The sequence below is a fragment of the Ostrinia furnacalis genome, unplaced genomic scaffold (genome assembly GCF_004193835.3).
Source record: "Ostrinia furnacalis isolate ACB-3 unplaced genomic scaffold, ASM419383v2 OfSCF7590, whole genome shotgun sequence".
Classification (NCBI taxonomy): Eukaryota; Metazoa; Arthropoda; class Insecta; order Lepidoptera; family Crambidae; genus Ostrinia; species Ostrinia furnacalis.
Window position 1 is genome coordinate 927,070 of NW_021137829.1, and position 17,035 is coordinate 944,104.

General features: G+C 37.6%; 2 protein-coding genes across 2 annotated transcripts; both read left to right on the forward strand.

Moving 5' to 3' along the window:
- Positions 1-1,021: 1,021 nt before the first annotated feature.
- On the forward strand, positions 1,022-7,860 carry LOC114365446 (nischarin). Its single transcript, XM_028322025.1, has 4 exons — positions 1,022-1,597; positions 2,259-2,505; positions 4,613-4,731; positions 6,771-7,860. The coding sequence occupies exons 1-4, from the start codon at positions 1,157-1,159 to the stop codon at positions 7,359-7,361; spliced, it is 1,398 nt and encodes a 465-aa protein (XP_028177826.1). The 5' UTR covers positions 1,022-1,156; the 3' UTR covers positions 7,362-7,860.
- A 2,383-nt stretch (positions 7,861-10,243) lies between these two features.
- Positions 10,244-15,202, forward strand: LOC114365436 (2-hydroxyacylsphingosine 1-beta-galactosyltransferase-like). The gene is made up of 8 exons (XM_028322014.1): positions 10,244-10,508; positions 10,880-10,967; positions 11,367-11,565; positions 12,178-12,372; positions 12,779-13,100; positions 13,582-13,801; positions 14,283-14,502; positions 14,894-15,202. The coding sequence occupies exons 1-8, from the start codon at positions 10,362-10,364 to the stop codon at positions 15,165-15,167; spliced, it is 1,665 nt and encodes a 554-aa protein (XP_028177815.1). The 5' UTR covers positions 10,244-10,361; the 3' UTR covers positions 15,168-15,202.
- The last annotated feature ends 1,833 nt before the right edge of the window (positions 15,203-17,035 follow it).

Here is a 17,035-nt window from a genome sequence, read left to right on the forward strand (position 1 = left end):
AGTGTTGCACTATCAAATGCAATTGACGCGCCTCCATGCCAGGGTTTTTATGTTCCTGGTCAGGCTATACTTTCAGTGGGTTGAGTGGGGTTGAGTGTGAGTTTAAGAAAAGAGTAAACTCATACTAGGCCCTCAGAAGCAGAGTTACTTTCGTAATTAAGTTCGCAATTAATAATATTTGGTATGAATAATGGAGGGTGGTATATTTTGTTTTATTTTTTTCAACATAATTATGTAGTACACAAATAAGAATATTCATAGATTTCTGCATCATTACATCATTTTAAAAAAACAATATGTTACTGCTAGGCATGGAAATGATTGCTATTTTTCATTCATTTTCATTATATGAAATGATGATTCTTTTTCATATGATTTCACATGCGAAATTTCACAGGCAATGATTTTTATTCGCAGTGTTATAATGTAGCTCTTTCATATAATGTGCTACTTTTAATTAAGTATGAATTATGATGAACGATTGCTAATTAGCTAAAATATGAAATGTAACAATATCTGTTTCATTTTATGTCACACAACAAAAAACAAACAGTTTCACAGAACGGTATGTATGCAACAATTAATAACCGCGCGACTAGTGAAAAATCATTCATTTCATCTGTCTGCTATCTAATGAAATCATACGAACCACGAAAAGGAAATCTAAACCTTACACCTTTGAGTTTAAAGTTCATATTTAAAATGCCTAGTTTCGTCCGTCATCACATCTCTTGTCCTTTTCTAACACGCACATGATCAAATCATTCCTTCTTACTCGCTCGGTCGCTTCGCAGAGCTGCGTGCGCTCACGGACTTCGCTCGAATGAATGAATGAAATTCATGTGATTCGTGATTTCATTGACTGTGAAATTATAGCAGTCTATGTGAAGTAAAATAGCAGGTGTGATTAATGAAATTCATTTCACATGATTTTTCACCTGCTATTCATGAAATGTTCCATGCCTAGTTACTGCCATCATGACGTTTTATGTCAGTCAGCTGTCTTCTGTCAGTGTCATCCATTCAATCCATTTTCATTTGTGTTTCCTTCACGGATGTGTACAATTTGCGTCAGATTTAATGGAAAATTTTATTAAAAGTTTTGCATAAATGATAGTGGTGAGTCAAGTGCAAGTTTCTACACAAGTTTGTCAAGATGTCGTCCTTCATAAACCACAGGAATGATAGTACATTGAGGATAGACGAAGCGACTACGAAAGACAATGTTACGTATTACAAAATTCAAATTAAAGTGGGCCCTGTGAACTGGAGCGTTTTGCATCGGTACAGTGACTTCGTGGAACTCCATGACAAGCTTGTGTTCGACCATGGGGTGTCCAAAGAGTGGCTTCCACCGAAGAAAGTAATACGCAACAAAACACCGAAATTCATCGAACAAAGACGGGAAGCCTTAAACGAATACCTTAACAATGTCTTTAATTATTTAAGACTGACGATGCCGTATGAATTTGCTCACTTTTTAGACTTTCATTTGTATGATATATTTTTCTTGCTGCAAGATTTGGCTAAGAAACTGTATTTGGAAGGAGATGTGCTGTTGCAAGATGAGATGTCGTTTAAACTGACTCCATTGGAGGTTTGTATTGTACTTTATTTTGTATATTTACCGTTGCCGTCATGGGCGGGTAATGGACACCTGTAGCGGTTTCTTCAGGGAACACCCGAAACTTCTTCCCGTGCCGTTTTTGTGGAAAAATAAAACTAAGCGTAAAATTACTACTATTTAATGATTACTGTTTATTGTAAACATGGATTAGAATGTATGTAAAAATTGGTCCAACTGATTTTGCCATGACACAATGTAATAATCCGCCATTACAATATAATTATTTTAAGTGATAAAGCTTTATTGTCTGGCGTAAAGCCCAGACCTTGTAGTATTGTAATTAATATTCATTCACGAACCATCATACTCATCAATATATTATTTATGTTGTAGTTACTTGTATGAGTAAGTGTTGGTAAGTAGTTATTGTAAATAATGTTATCCGTGTTATTTTTCTTATATCAATTTAATTGATTCAATAAAGTTTAAAAATATTTTAAAGGTTATTTTGTCAATATAATTAAATTGCTGTATTGTGATGTATTGCTATTTATAACATAAAATATCTACTCAAAATATGTGATTAAAACAATCACAGGAATACTGCAGTTCAGTTGTATGCCCAAAAATAAATTATGTAATTAATTTAAAGACATACAATCATTAAATTCATAATTTACTTATTTTCCAGTTACATGCTATAAGCGAAAGACTTAAAATGGCCTGCCCGCCCACCGAGAAAGTGGATCAAATGTACGACTTCAGTCATGTACTGGACTACTGTTCACAGCTTCGTTCGCTCACCATAGAAGGAAACTATGACAAACTGGGCACTAGTAACGTGATACCCAATGATTTGCGCTTTGATTTAGTGCCTTTCAAGTCTCTGGTAGACTTAAAAATTATCGGAGTGCCTATGCCGTGTATACAAAGTGTTGGTAAGTGCACGTCATATTATTTGCATATTGTCTTTGTGTAATTTGTGATAGCATTACCCAGAAATGTGTAAATAAATGATTGTCAGTTGTATCTTCCAAATACTTCTGCAGTAAAAAAAAGTCGTAAAAGTAATTTATCTTCTGCTCATAGGCTTTTATGAAACACTTGGTTACTGTTAATATTAAATACTGTTTGTCAACTATTCGCTAACACAGTTGTATCACAGNATAGCCAGGCAGCACTCAAACAAAAAGCAGTGAGCAAACCTCAGTGAAGGTTGAGTCTAGAATTATTCTAGATGCAATCTTAAAGATGAACAAACTCGGAAGGCATGGGAGAGCCGACAGTCTAACGAAACTAGGGTCGGAGGCGATACCTATTGGGTCAGAACTGATACTTACCTTTACCTAACGCCATAATATGGCCATATCCAAGAAGNTGAGGTGCCAAACTGCGGAAAATGGCGGAGGAAATACATGATTTAGCATGAATTATCATTAATAATATTAACTACTTATTTATTTCTCAGTGTCTTGAGGCAACTTAAAAAAGTACATTCTGTGTTTTTATTATTATTTAGGCAGTTAAATACTGCACAGTATTTAGTACACCATTTTCTTTATTTTCAACCGACTTCAAAAAAAGGAGGAGGTTCTCAATTCGACCCGTATGTTTTTTTTTTCTATGTTTGTTACGCGATAACTCCGCCAATTATGAACCGATTTGAACAAATCTTTTTTCGGCGTATAGGTAACTAGCTTCCCGCCCGCGGCTTCGCCCGCGTGGAATTTTGTCTGTCACAGAAAAACTTTATCGCGCGCGTCCCTGTTTCAAAAACCGGGATAAAAACTATCCTATGTTCTTTCCCGGGACTCAAACTATCTCTATGCCAAATTTCATCAAAATCGGTTGCGAGGTTTAAGCGGGAAAGCGTAACAGACAGACAGACAGACAGAGTTACTTTCGCATTTATAATATTAGTTGGGATACCTCAAGGGTGGTCCCATTTAAATTTAATAATAAAAAAAACAACCCCCAAGGGTGGAAAATTGGGGATGAACTATTTTATACGCAATATCTCCGCTGATTATAAACCAATTTGAACGATTATTTTTTTGTTGAATAGGTATTATCAAAAGGGTGGTTTCATGCGAATTTGAAGAAAATATTTCACCCCCAAGGGTGGAAAATTGGGGATGAACTTTTTATACGCAATATCTCCGCCGATTATGAACCAATTTGAACGATTATTTTTTTGTTGAATAGGTGTTATTTGTGTTCACGCATTTGAAGTCGGTTTTTTTTTAAAGTTATCTTCCATCATACACAAGAATACGCGTGCGTGAGTCAATGTTCGCTCGTATGTGAGGCCTTGTCGAATAGTATCCTGTAGGTGGGCCATCGTGCGTGTTTTGTTTTCGATGTAAACTCGCGGAGATAAACAGGCCTGGTTGTATAGCCAAACTTGAGACTTAAGTTTAAACTGAGGGACAATGTTTCATTGTGTTCTTCTAACTTCAAGGAAAATGAATGTTTAATTTGTACAAAATAATGGTAGTTCAGCTGGGCTAAGCCTATTTACATTATGTAAATTTGGAAAAATGTCTACAAAATGTTTGTTTAAAACTTATTTGATTAGGATACAGTTTAAGGTCGTAGGCCGTAGCACACTTATCAAACCCGGAAAGGGATCGTAACCGTATCAACTCAAGGCTTTCAGAATTCTTTGTATGAAACTCCATACAGCAACGCACACTTATCCGCACTGTAAACGTAAACGCCTCGCCTCGCGGTTGACAGCGCGCGAAAGGCGATAACAGTGTTGTGTTGATCCCTTTCCGAGTTGATAAGTCTGCTAAGATCATTAAATTATTTTTTCTAAAGTCATGACTAGTCTTTCCTTTCAAATAAAGAATAATAATAAAGATGACCCACGCTGAACTGTTCCACCAAACTCAATGACAGGGGGGCGCTACCATCGTTCAACTATATGGTTTCCAACATGGCAAAAATCGAAACCAGCGAACCGATAAAGACGGTGGCGCCCCGCTGTCAATGTCATGGATAGGACAGTTCAGTATATTGGAACTATATTGTACGTTTCAGGCACTCTCCGTGATACGCTAGTGAGTTTAACAGTGATGATAGCCAGTGTTGTATCGCTCAACGAGTTTCTATTAGTGGATATTTTACACAAGGACCCATCAAGCATAGCAGATACAGTGGTTCGTAGATTTTTTAATTTAACTTTCAATATTTATGACCCTATCTCTATTTACTTATTGCTAAGAGGGGAACCATAGTCTGGTCTGCGAGCACGTAGAATTTTGTCCAATGACCCCAAGCTTCCCATCCTTATCGCTCGCGCGTAATTATGTTGCTGTCGCGCTCGCACACTCACTGCGGGCGTTCGTCGCACAGTCGCGACAGCAATATAATTACGCGCGAGCGATAAGGATGGGTAGCTTGGGGTCATTGGACAAAATTCTACGTGCTCACAGACCGGGCTTTACCACTGTTATTATTGGTTAGTCACTAAGTAATCGTTTCAATAAGGATCATTGTGGTTGTTTGACTATAAGTAAATAACTTATTTCCTACCTAAAACTTTGCCGTGGTAGTTTACCTTCTATGATGATTCATGTATGTCGTAAGCTTAAAACTGTTCATATTCCTTGGCCTTTTAATTGAAATATGTTTCTCGAATAAATAATTTTGTGCAGTTTGTAAGGTCAGTGGATCCCAACTTTAGAAACCAGAAACCTTGTCTAGTCCTATAATATTAATAATGTCAATGAAAATCTAAAGCAGTATACCTATAACTAACATAGTTATTTAAAACCTACAAAAAAAAATACATAAGGACCTCAAATTCATAGTTTGGGAACCGCTTACCTACATTATTTGCGCATTTACGATAGCAAATTGATATCATTTGCATTGAACATTCCTGTTATCATCATGACGACACAAATAGAGGTCGACTGATACACGCTATGGTGGTTGCACGTGCGTGTTGTAGTCTGAAAGCAATGTGACTACATTCTCTCTACATTAGGTAGGCTATACAGATCCTAAAAATAAAGTCAAGCTGAAGCCTTTAGTGCAGTGTTTTTCAACCTTTTTCATGACACGAACCCCCTAGTACTTTTTTTTCGCTTCCGTCGGTCGCTTTTTTTCATGCATTTTTTTAGGTTAGATACTACAAAGATGTTGTAGGGAACGAATTTTTCAATCCATACAACATTTATGCATTTGCATAAATTTGAATTCGGATAAATCTATCTTTAAAGCTTTACCGTTTTTTAACTAAGATAGTTTTTACGACCTCTCGCGACCCCCCTATAGAGGCTTCGCGACCCCCCAGGGTCTCACGACCCACAGGTTGAAAAACACTGCTTTAGTGCCTTTAGATCACCCTCAGTGGTATCAGAATCAACCCTATTTCCATTCACTTTTTTGGCCATTGTGACTCAAAAACTGAAATTACTATAAAGGACGAAGCACACTTATCAACCCAGAAACAGATCGTAACCGTATCAACTCGAGGCGGTAAGTACTGCAACGCACGCTTATCCGTACCGTACCGTAACGTAAACGCCTTGCCTCGCGGCGAAAGGCGATACGGTGTTGATCCCTTTCCGGGCTGATAAGTTTGCTGTGACCTTAACTTTGCCTAGGAGATATTATTTTAGACATTATTGGTTAGGTACCTAATTTAGTTTAGTTTCAACTACAAAACTATACCCTTACTAAACGAGCAATTTCAAAAAAACTTGGCCACTATACTCATAATGATTTGATGATCGGTGACATTATTGTGCACATAGGGTTGCCAGGTCCAAAAACATAAAAGCTGGATTCGGCCGGTCATTTATATATGCAATTTTGGTATCATAGGTCATGATGACTGAGTACGATCAACTTTCATCTTCGAATCAGTTGCCCAACACCCTGATGTGCGCGCACACGTGTACTTGATATTATTCTGTGGCTCGACAATAGACTGCCACATAAAAAGCCTAACCGGACAGGCCGGACAAGAAAATATTTGGCCGGACAAGTCCGTAAAAAGCCAAACATGTCGGCTAAAGTCGGACCCCTGGCAACCCTATGTGCAAAGCGATGCGATCATGTGACCCAGTTAGCTCGCACATGTTTAGATAGCGAGCAAGCAACCAATATATTTATCTATTGCTGCTAATTACTTAATAAATGGGTCATTGAACTAAAATCTTAGTAAAAATATTTTGTGTCTTTGCAGAAATGGAACAAACTATCGGTCATAGACTTCGGCAGCAATAACATAGAGCAAGTCGATTGGGCTATCAAGTTGGTGCCTAAACTACAACATCTGAGTCTCTCCTCCAACCGACTTAAAGAACTATGTGACATATCCTGCCTACACGACCTTCGGATACTCAACTTGTCTATGAACAATTATTCTTTGTGCGAAAACTGGCACGCGAAAATCGGGAACATTGTCAAAATTGACCTATCCCAGAACAAAGTGACAACCCTGCAAGGATTTTCCAGGTTATACTCATTGGAAAGTTTAGATTTAAGCTGCAACATGATCACAGATGTTGAAGAAGTCCAGCATATTTGCAAACTCCCTTGTTTGGAGTATCTATGGTTGACCGCCAACCCTGTGGCGTCTTCCATAGATTATAGAGTGAAGGTCATAGAGCAGTTTAATGCGCGGATGTCAGAACTATGCCTGGACAATGAGAGGCCTTCAGAAAAGGAATTGGACACCGCTAGAGTATTACAAGCGTTGAGGGTAGTCAAAGAAGGAAAGACGCCGACATTTTTACAGAACAATAATACCAGCCATAGCTTTAACAAAAGTTGACGATAATTGTAAACAAACTGACTATATTAAAGTTACTACTACATATATTTGAAGTAAATGTAAATTCAATATTTATTTTGTATATTGCCTTGACCACTATATTAATGTTTCCTATGAATGTCATATTGTTTTTTGGATTCACCAGCTGAGCTGAAATAACTAAATTTTGTAATATAATTTTATTTAATTATGACTAATAGCACTTCTCAGTGTAATAATCCTAAAGTGCCCAGTGAAATAAAATTTTAAAGACTAGAAATAATAATAATAATAGCTCTGCTTTTTAATGTGTATTCATATTACTACCATAGGCCCATGCCCGGATTCTCTCGCGGTCGCCCGTTGCCGCCCGCAATAAGGATGGGGTAGCTTGGGATCATTGTACGAAATTATATCTGCTCGGGTACCGGACTTTAGTAGTATGAATATACCTTTATCGCTTTATTTTTTCTTCTGTAGCAACACTGCAATATTATAACACCTTGTGATATTGGAAAAGTTTTTAGGTATAAAACAAACGTAAATTTTGTATTTGTAAATAATGAATAAAATGGCCAATTTTCAATTTAGAAATTAGTCGAACATGTAATGGAATATTAATTGAGCTTATAAAAGTAAGACTTGACTAAAAATACTTATAGTACAGATTTAAAATAATGATTTTTATTTTGCGTATTTTATCATATCCATCACATCAGCCTAAACACATTGAACTTTAGATTAGCCTTATTTCCTGCAAAATAAGAGCGAAATTTGCAGTGTGACTGTTACGTTTGATGTGCAGTCTAGTTTAAAATTGTTTATTACATTTTTTCTTGTTTTTAAAGCTAAGTCAAGGCTTTGAGTGTCTTAGAAATATAAATATCAGTGATATTATAAATGGATAGAAAAATCAATTTTTGATATGTATAATAATAAAGCTATCGTTAGTGTGCATATTATTATTAGTTTTGACATAATTATGTTTACATGACATATGATTGTACAAATATTTGTGTAATTGAACCAAATGAAAATGTATGTTATGAGTAGTAACGTAAAGTTTATTTTGCTCTACCCAGATTTTGCAATTTGCAAATATTTGTACAAACATGTGTGTATTGCGTGAGTGAACTCGAATGGTAAACCTAAAAGTTCACGCTTATTAAAACTTTAATTGAAGGACTATTTTTTGTGAATATTTTTGTATTTATAGTAAATAATTTTGGTATTAAAATAATATCGATATTTACAAAATAATATCGATATTATTTTAATGAAATATTATATCAGTTTATTTGTAAAACATAATCCAGTAAAATATTGACCATCAGTATTTAATGACATTCTTAACTATTTTCATATTTATTGTGCATAATAATATCTATTATTAAGAATTACAAAAATGCATTATCATTTAGTATTAATTTATCAAAGTATTACTATTTGTGATCTGACGATGAAGTTGTGTTGTTGAATTAAATATGTTATGGCATTTGTTTTATATCATTAAATTAAGTTCGTTAATATACTGTTTTCATTTATAATGCGCTCACTAGTTAGCGTCACTTTCGAGTGACTTGTGACTGAAAAAAAAAACAACATTAGTATTTTGTTAAAAAAATTACGTTACCATGAGGTCTACCAACGTGCGCCTTGTTAGTGATTACGGGACTATTCCCACCTCTCGTTCCCACCGCTGCAACTCCTGTGTAACCAGGATCTACAGCTTGACTGCCAATAACCCAACCAGTGAAGGTCAGGTTTGCCCCGGGGGAAAGTTAAGCTGTCGTTGGACCCGCGACGAAAGTAATCAAAAGGACAGGAGTTCGAAATTCAGTGTCGATTTCCCACCAGTGCAAAGCGGTTGACTTTAAGTTGATAACCTTTTAGAAAATAATATACAGCACGGATTGTTAGCACTTGTGGCCAACTTAGTATTTTATTTTATTTCAATAAGTGTACCTACTGTATGGAAGATTTGGGCGATTACTTATACAAATCACAAGTCATCCAAACTAACGGACGGTAAAAAGTGAAGTCTGGGCACTCAAGATCGTAACACATTGACCTTTGACCTCACGATTAATTTATGAAATAAGTTTCCAAGGGTAAGGTAAACCAAGTTCGGGCTTGAATTGATAGAATTGCGTTTGTCATGTTAATGCGAGTCCAAGTTAGATGGATATTTTGAATATGTAGTATAAAGGGTTGCTTGGACAGGAAATTTTTTATCATGCGAAATTATACATTAGACTATTGAGAATTATGTACCTACTTGGAATTGGGACCTAGCAAACAGAAGACCCGAATTCGTTTTGTCAACAGTCTTAATTTTGTCAAATCAAGCCCAAGCCATGTATTCTGTGCCCAAGCTACAGAATAGACAACAAAAGGGTTTTTACGTTTTCCGGAAAACTTTTCCAATATTAAAAAAATACGGAATGGCTTCTCGGGTACGTAATGGATTAGCGATTCATCCTTAGCAATTTTTTTCCTGCACTGTCAAGGTGTTTTTCATCTACCCACTGTCATTATTTATTCTGTGCCACTGTAAAACCGGCTAATAATGCAGGGTGACATAAGTGGAAACTGCCTATGTAATTACCGTAATCACGAACCATTTTGTATACAAAACATGAATGTAAACACCAGTACGACAGTTACAAACGACAGCAAGCTAGAGGAACATTTTCATTGCATAATAGCACTTAATACTGGGATATTAAGATTGTACTTACCTACAGTCTTTAAAGTACCGTAGTCCAATAAATGTACCTACAATTCCCCGTATTCACAAACGATGCTTGTTTAAGTGAGGCAGCAAATCGAACGCACAGCGTTGAATAGAGCTCTGCGATTTGTTCGTGTCTCTCCTTTAGCGTCCAAGACCTCATAGTAATGTTTGTAAATACGGGCGTTCGATTTCTGTCTTTAATGTGCCGCAGTCGATGTTAGATAGGTAATTAGGTACGATATTGGCATTCTTCGACAGAGATAGTGCAGTGCGGTAGTGGCACGATGAGATTATTTTTTATTTGTTTATTATTAGCCAGTGCAGTGAACTTAGAAGCGTACAAAGTGTTACTATGTTTTCCCTTCCCGGTGAGGAGTATGAACAGTTTGGGCGACGGGTATGCCAGGCATTTGATAAATGCTGGACATGAGGTAAGAAGTCAGTCGTTATTAATTAAAATTTTCGGTATGTTATTAAATTAGTGGCTAACGTTAATAAAAATGAAAAAGCAACTCTAATAAGTTTTAAAAATTAGAAAGATCAATACCTGATTATTTCGCCGTGAAACTTTAAAAAGTTCATATTTTTATGCAATATGGTGTTTTACAAACCACTAGGTAACCTAAAAAAAGACCGATAGGTACTACCTAAGTAGGTAATAATCTAGTAGGTATAATGCATAATATGCCTATGATATTTTGAAGCAACTTACTGTCGAAGGAAATACTAAATTTGGTAACAAGTAACAGCAACATTGTAGGTACGTGAAAAATGTTTTCATAATGAATTTTCATGATTTCAGGTGACGTTTATAACAGCATTCCCCAAGAAGCAGAATATTCCAAACCTGCGTGAAATCGATGTTAGTGACAACTACGAAATCATAGCTAGTGAGTTTCTAAATTTATTTTTTCTTCTTTCTGATACATTCATAGGTACCTACCGACGACGATGCAGCAACAGCAACCAATACAAAAAAAAAAACAAATTCAAATGCATAGTCTTTCAATAGGCCCTTTCCAGGGCACTTATACACGCGCCAAATATAGCTTGCCCTACCACTGTTAATGCACACAAAATATGTTTGCACCTATTGTGCGGGAACCGAACCCGCAGCGTCTGGCATAGTAGTCCGTTACGAACGTCATAGATCTATGGGGTTACGAACCACTACACCGATCGAACTATTAAAACTATGGTATTCGGACTAGATTTACCTACTTGATGTTGCTTATTTAACTTTCATAATTACCATCGTGTTCTCACGCCCTTGTTCATTTGCATTTAAGACGAGAATTTCAACAACATAAGTTTCATTCTTGAAAACATCCTGGACTTAAGCAGTGACGTGGAGTTCCTCCAGCGTCTGACCCTGGATATAGCTCTGAAGACATTGGAGAATAAAGATGTGAAGGCACTGATGGGGAATCCAAAAGAGACATTCCATGTGTTCATCGCTGATTTGTTGGAGACTGAGCTCTATGCTGGGTAAGTTAAAAATGAAAATATGTTCTGAGTACCTAATAATGATATTGATGCTATTTCTTTCTCACTTAAATTAGCCCCTAATACTGAATTTAGTAGGTACTGAAGTTATGGGGAGCGAATGGATGCGGGCAGTGCAAATACTTGTTATGAAACCCTTTATCACCCGGTAAAGTACGGTAGTACAAGTAGCACCTGGCGACCGTGACTTCTGGTATGAACGGGGCGAACGTCCCGAAATGTGCGGGTAAGTGCGACGGAGAGTCGCATTCCAGCGAGGTGCGCACGCGCACTTAACTCGACCGGGTTGTAACGAAAATCTTTAGAAAAAGAAAAAACAATTTAGTGTGAAACTTTATCTTTTGCCTTATATTGTCTACTGACCACTTTGAGAATAATTAATTTTTAGTGCCCCCATTTGTAGCTGAGAGTCGAGAGCTCAGTCGGTGTAAATTAAGATAAAATTATAAATCGCCTCCCAAGCCTCTACACAACGCCCCGATTTGTTTTCTGGGTCTCATAACGCCTTTAGGTCTGCAGTGTCCACAGAGAGGCGTTACTTATTGCCCACTTTGGGAAAGGCTGCTATAAATCAAAGAAATCTTCCATCTCCAGATTCGCAGCTCTGTACAACTGCCCCCTGATCTGGGCGTATTCCATGGGAGCCCACTGGGTGGCCATGCGCCTGATCGACGATCCAACAAACCCTGCTTATTCTTCAGACTACTTCACGACCCCCATAGCACCGTTTTCCTTCACAGACCGTTTCCGAGTGCTCTGGGAGAATGTAAAATGGCGATATGCTAAAATGTAAGTAAGATAGGTAGTAATTTAATTTTAATGAGCCGACAATAGCTCTACTCTATGGTGTTTGTTAGAGTCGGGTTGCCGATCGGTACAGTAGTTCCAACCCATCGCTTGTGGTGAATCAACTCCTAGTAGAAGAATTACTTAACTTAAAATTATCCTTTATAAAAAAAAAATACTTAGTTTTAAAATTATGATTAATGGTTTACCCTGCAGGGTGAAAACTCGCTTTCATGCAAATCTTGGCTCTATTTTGATGAGATCACTAATATCGCAAAATCTGAACTTCTTAAAAAATGCAACATCAGTCATCAAAAAATGGATACCCGTGTTTTTCAAATCTAGCTTAAAGAAGGTAGTCGTTTTGGATTGCCCTGCGTATTTTCACCATCTCTATTTTCTTTTTCAGCTTCATAACTCAGCCAAAAGAGGAAGCAGCTTACATAAGCATATTTGGCCCTGAATTAAAAAAGCGTGGCATGATCATGCCGGATTATGATGATCTTATTTACAACGCGTCATTGGTGCTAAGCAATGACCACCATGCGTCTGGTAACACACCGAAGACCCCCCAGAACTGGAAATTTGTGGGGGGGTTCCATATTGAAGCACCTGTAAAACCTTTACCTGAGGTGAGTGACCTTGCAACTGGACGCGTTAAAACAATACATCAGATCATGTGGTTTCATCATCATCATTTCAGCCACAAGACGTCCACTGCTGAACATAGGCCTCCCCCAATGACTTCCACATCGCACGGTTGGTAGCGGCCTGCATCCAGCGCCTTTCTGCTACCTTTATCAGGTCGTCGGTCCACCTTGGGGGTGGACGTCCCACGCTGCATTTTCCGGTACGTGGCCTCCACTCCAGAACTTTGCTGCTCCATCGGCCGTCAGTTCTGCGTGCTATGTGCCCTGCCCATTGCCACTACAGCTTGCTAATCAGTCGGGCTATGTCAGTGACTTTAGTTCGTTTACGGATGTTGTACATGTGGTTTCGCCAGAGTCTTATCGTAAGAGGCGACTTAGGGATACATTTATATGAACATCAGGCCTCCGCAACCCTTCTGTCAGCGTGTGGAGTGTATGCCAAATCTTCCACTTGTCTCTTTCTAGTAAATTGTAGATGGTGGTGCTCCTGCAATGGAGACTAATGACGTGATGATGATGCTTCTTTCTTGGTGATCTTTAAGATAAAGATTTCTTATTTCAGGATTTAAAAACCATCATGGATAATGCTGTACATGGTGTAATTTACTTCAGCATGGGATCAGTATGGAATAGCGAGCTTATACCGATGCAAATAATTGATGGTCTTCTCGAGACCTTCGGGGAACTGAAGGCTACGGTAATTTGGAAGTACGAAGGAAACCTTCCTGACGTGCCTAAGAATGTTCACTTAATTAAGTGGGCGCCACAGCAGAGCATTTTAGGTAAGAGTCACTGTTGAACTGGCTTTTATACAAATACTCGACAAGATAGCTAAAAGCCTCTGTGGTCTGATGGTAAGAAGACCATCTGTCTTAGGATCAGAGGTTCCGGGTGCGAGTCCCAGTGAAGGCAACTTTTTCTGCTTGGTTTGGTATGCTAGAGCTTATCCTAAGTTCACCAGGCTAGCTACTACAATCTTACCTAAGTCTGTCCCCATAACAAAAATGATAACAGCATTATCTAGCAGTGTCTAGGCAGTTAAATATAAGATAGGCAATCTCTCCGCTCTTGGCAAAAAAGGTGCTTTTGAGAGGACAATTAAAAATACTTCTTCTCTTAAATTGTTAACTGGCTAACAAGCCAGCCGGGCTAGGTTACGCGCCATGATAATCTTATCGGTGATTTTAGATGACAAATGTATATGTTATCGATATAATGCCCGAATAAAAGTTTATCCAGGCTTACTATTAAATTACTTTCCAGCGCACCCCAACTGCAAGCTATTCATAACTCACGGAGGACTTCTATCCTCGACCGAAGCCCTACACTTCGGAGTCCCCATCATTGGTGTTCCCATCTCATACGACCAGTTCCTCAACATTGAGAAGGCGGTTACCAGAGGATATGCGCTGCAAGTGGCTCTTTCTTATAAATTGCCCGAGAAGTTAAGATCTGCTATTAACGTTGTGTTTGACAATCCGAAGTAAGTAAATGAAATCTATTTACTTAACTCATTTGTTGTAAGTAGGTACAGTCAGCGTCAGATTGATCAAACCGTCGAAGATAACCAAAATGATCTGATATTCTATATGGTAAACTGCCAGTCATTGGACACTTAAGAAAGTTGTTGGACAGTTATTTACTGCATTAAAAATAGCATTTCTATTTCAACAACTGAGAGATTTCTATTTCATATAAATGTAACCAGTCAAAGTAAGCATATTGTTTGTGGCACCTAAAGTAGTCAATGTATCTTAGCAATACTGTTGTGATACTGTTCTCAATTTTATATGAGCTGTCAGGGTGTTCAAAAACACATGACATTAAATAGAAAAGACACCACCAAGTCTTATTAATATTAATATAAATTCCAGGTACCGAGAACAAGTGAAGAAACTGTCTAAGATATACCATGACCGTCCAATAGCCCCTGGCAAGGAGTTAGTACACTGGATAGAGCATGTCATCCGAACTCAAGGAGCTCCACACCTACGCTCACCGGCTAATCTCGTACCATTATACCAGAAGGCATATCTAGATATTTTAATGCTAGCTATAGCTGTGATTGCATTGGTGATATATTTGAAGAATTTGGTGTTTGGAGAGAGTAATAAAAGACAGAGTAAGAAGAAGTTTAAGAAAAACTAGATTATTTTATTTTATTTTATTTATTACGGTAAACCAACAACATTATTATAGATTAGAACTAATTATGTAGGTTGATAAATTAAACGTAACTGAAAATGACCACATGAGTGTTTTACCTATTAATTATTATTTTCACAGAGGAATAGGATTCCAGCTATCGTTACTTGCTTTTGCGACTACGTTCGTTTCCACCTATGTGCTGTAGGATTTGTAACATTTGATCGAAGTCCGTTTTTCTCACAAAATATTGCGATTATTATAACTAACTAGCGGCCGCCCGCGACTTCGTACGCGTGGATCCCGTTTTACCCCCTTTTCTCGAATTTTCTTTGCTATAAACCTCACGGAGCGCGAGACCTTTCCAACGAATGCAAAACCGTGGAAATCGGTTCGTGCGTTCTGGAGTTATAGCGTCAGGGAGGAAAACCCGACTTATTTTTATATAGTAGACTAGCTGTGCCCGCGACTTCGTCCGCGTGGAATAATGACTTTGGGTAGGCACTTTTAATAATTTAGTCTAATTATTTTACAAATAGCTTTTGCTCGCGACTTCGTCCGTGGAGAAGTCGAAAACGTTCTCATACGATTATTTTTAAATGTTTTAAGTTATTTTCTAAATGTTTGAATACTTTTAAAATATAAAAATCAGGTTAAATAAACATGAAAATATTTTTTTCTTATATTTTATGAATATGCAGCTCGGCCTTTGATCCGGTGAAAGTTACTCGGTGGTATTATTTTTTTACAACGAAATCGAAAACTACACCTACCGCAGTATTATTGGTAAACTTTTTTTTATATTTTCCTACGGGTGCTGGAATCACCAAGCTTCCAGCATGCCCCTGGCCGTGGGAGAAGGAGCTTTTCCTCCAGACTACTCCCACTACCTCAAGGGCCTCCGCCAAAACTCTCGCGCGAAAATGAGTTTATGTATACAGCGCAACTATGCATTTTTGGGCGAGCGCACGCAGCGGGCACCCACTCCGAGGTTTAAGTGGAGGCCCCTAGAGTATGGTAGTCGTTAACATGACGTCATGATTGTAAAAAAATGCACTAATGAGTAATTAATATCAACTTTGAAGCAAATCACCACTAAAATAACTTTCTACCCCTTTTTAACATAGTTAGGGGGTGCATTTCACTAAAATACGAAACACGTCTTCCATTAATTCTGTTATAGAATGCTTATGCAAAATTTTAAGTAGATTGAACGAAGGAATCTCGTTATTTCATACAAACTTTGCCCCTCCTTTTTACCTCCTTAGGGGTAGAATTTTGGAAAATCCTTTCTTATCAGATGCTTACGCCATACAAAGAACACACCGTCCATGTTTCAGGTCTTTACGATCAGCGGTTTAGGCTGTGCATTGATCCATCAGTAGCGCGCGTAGTACTTGATCATTATTTTGCTGCGATGTGATTTTAAAACTGCGATATCTCCTAAGATATTTATTGAAATCGAATGGTGTAAAGGGCAAGAATGTTTAAAATTAAATACTTGTGGTGAATAATTTATTTGTTTGGGTAAGGATTAATATCATGTTTATAAAAACACCTTCGCAAATAATGCATTATTTTAAAACAGATTTTTTTTGCATAAAAATGGTTACTATGAGCCAACCTTAAAAGATAGACATATGCTACCACGGACTTTTTTAAAGAACTTTTAAAGGGGAACAATCCTGTCATACATGATTTTTGCGAAACTTTAACCGTTTACGCAGCGTCAGCTCTCAAAAGGAAAAAATTGACTGATTTGAAATATTCTTGATTGGTGCTCCTCTCCTATTGGTCTAAGCGTGATGATAAATAGCCTAAAGCCTTCAGGAACTAACGGGCTATCCAACACAAAAAGAATTTTTCAAATC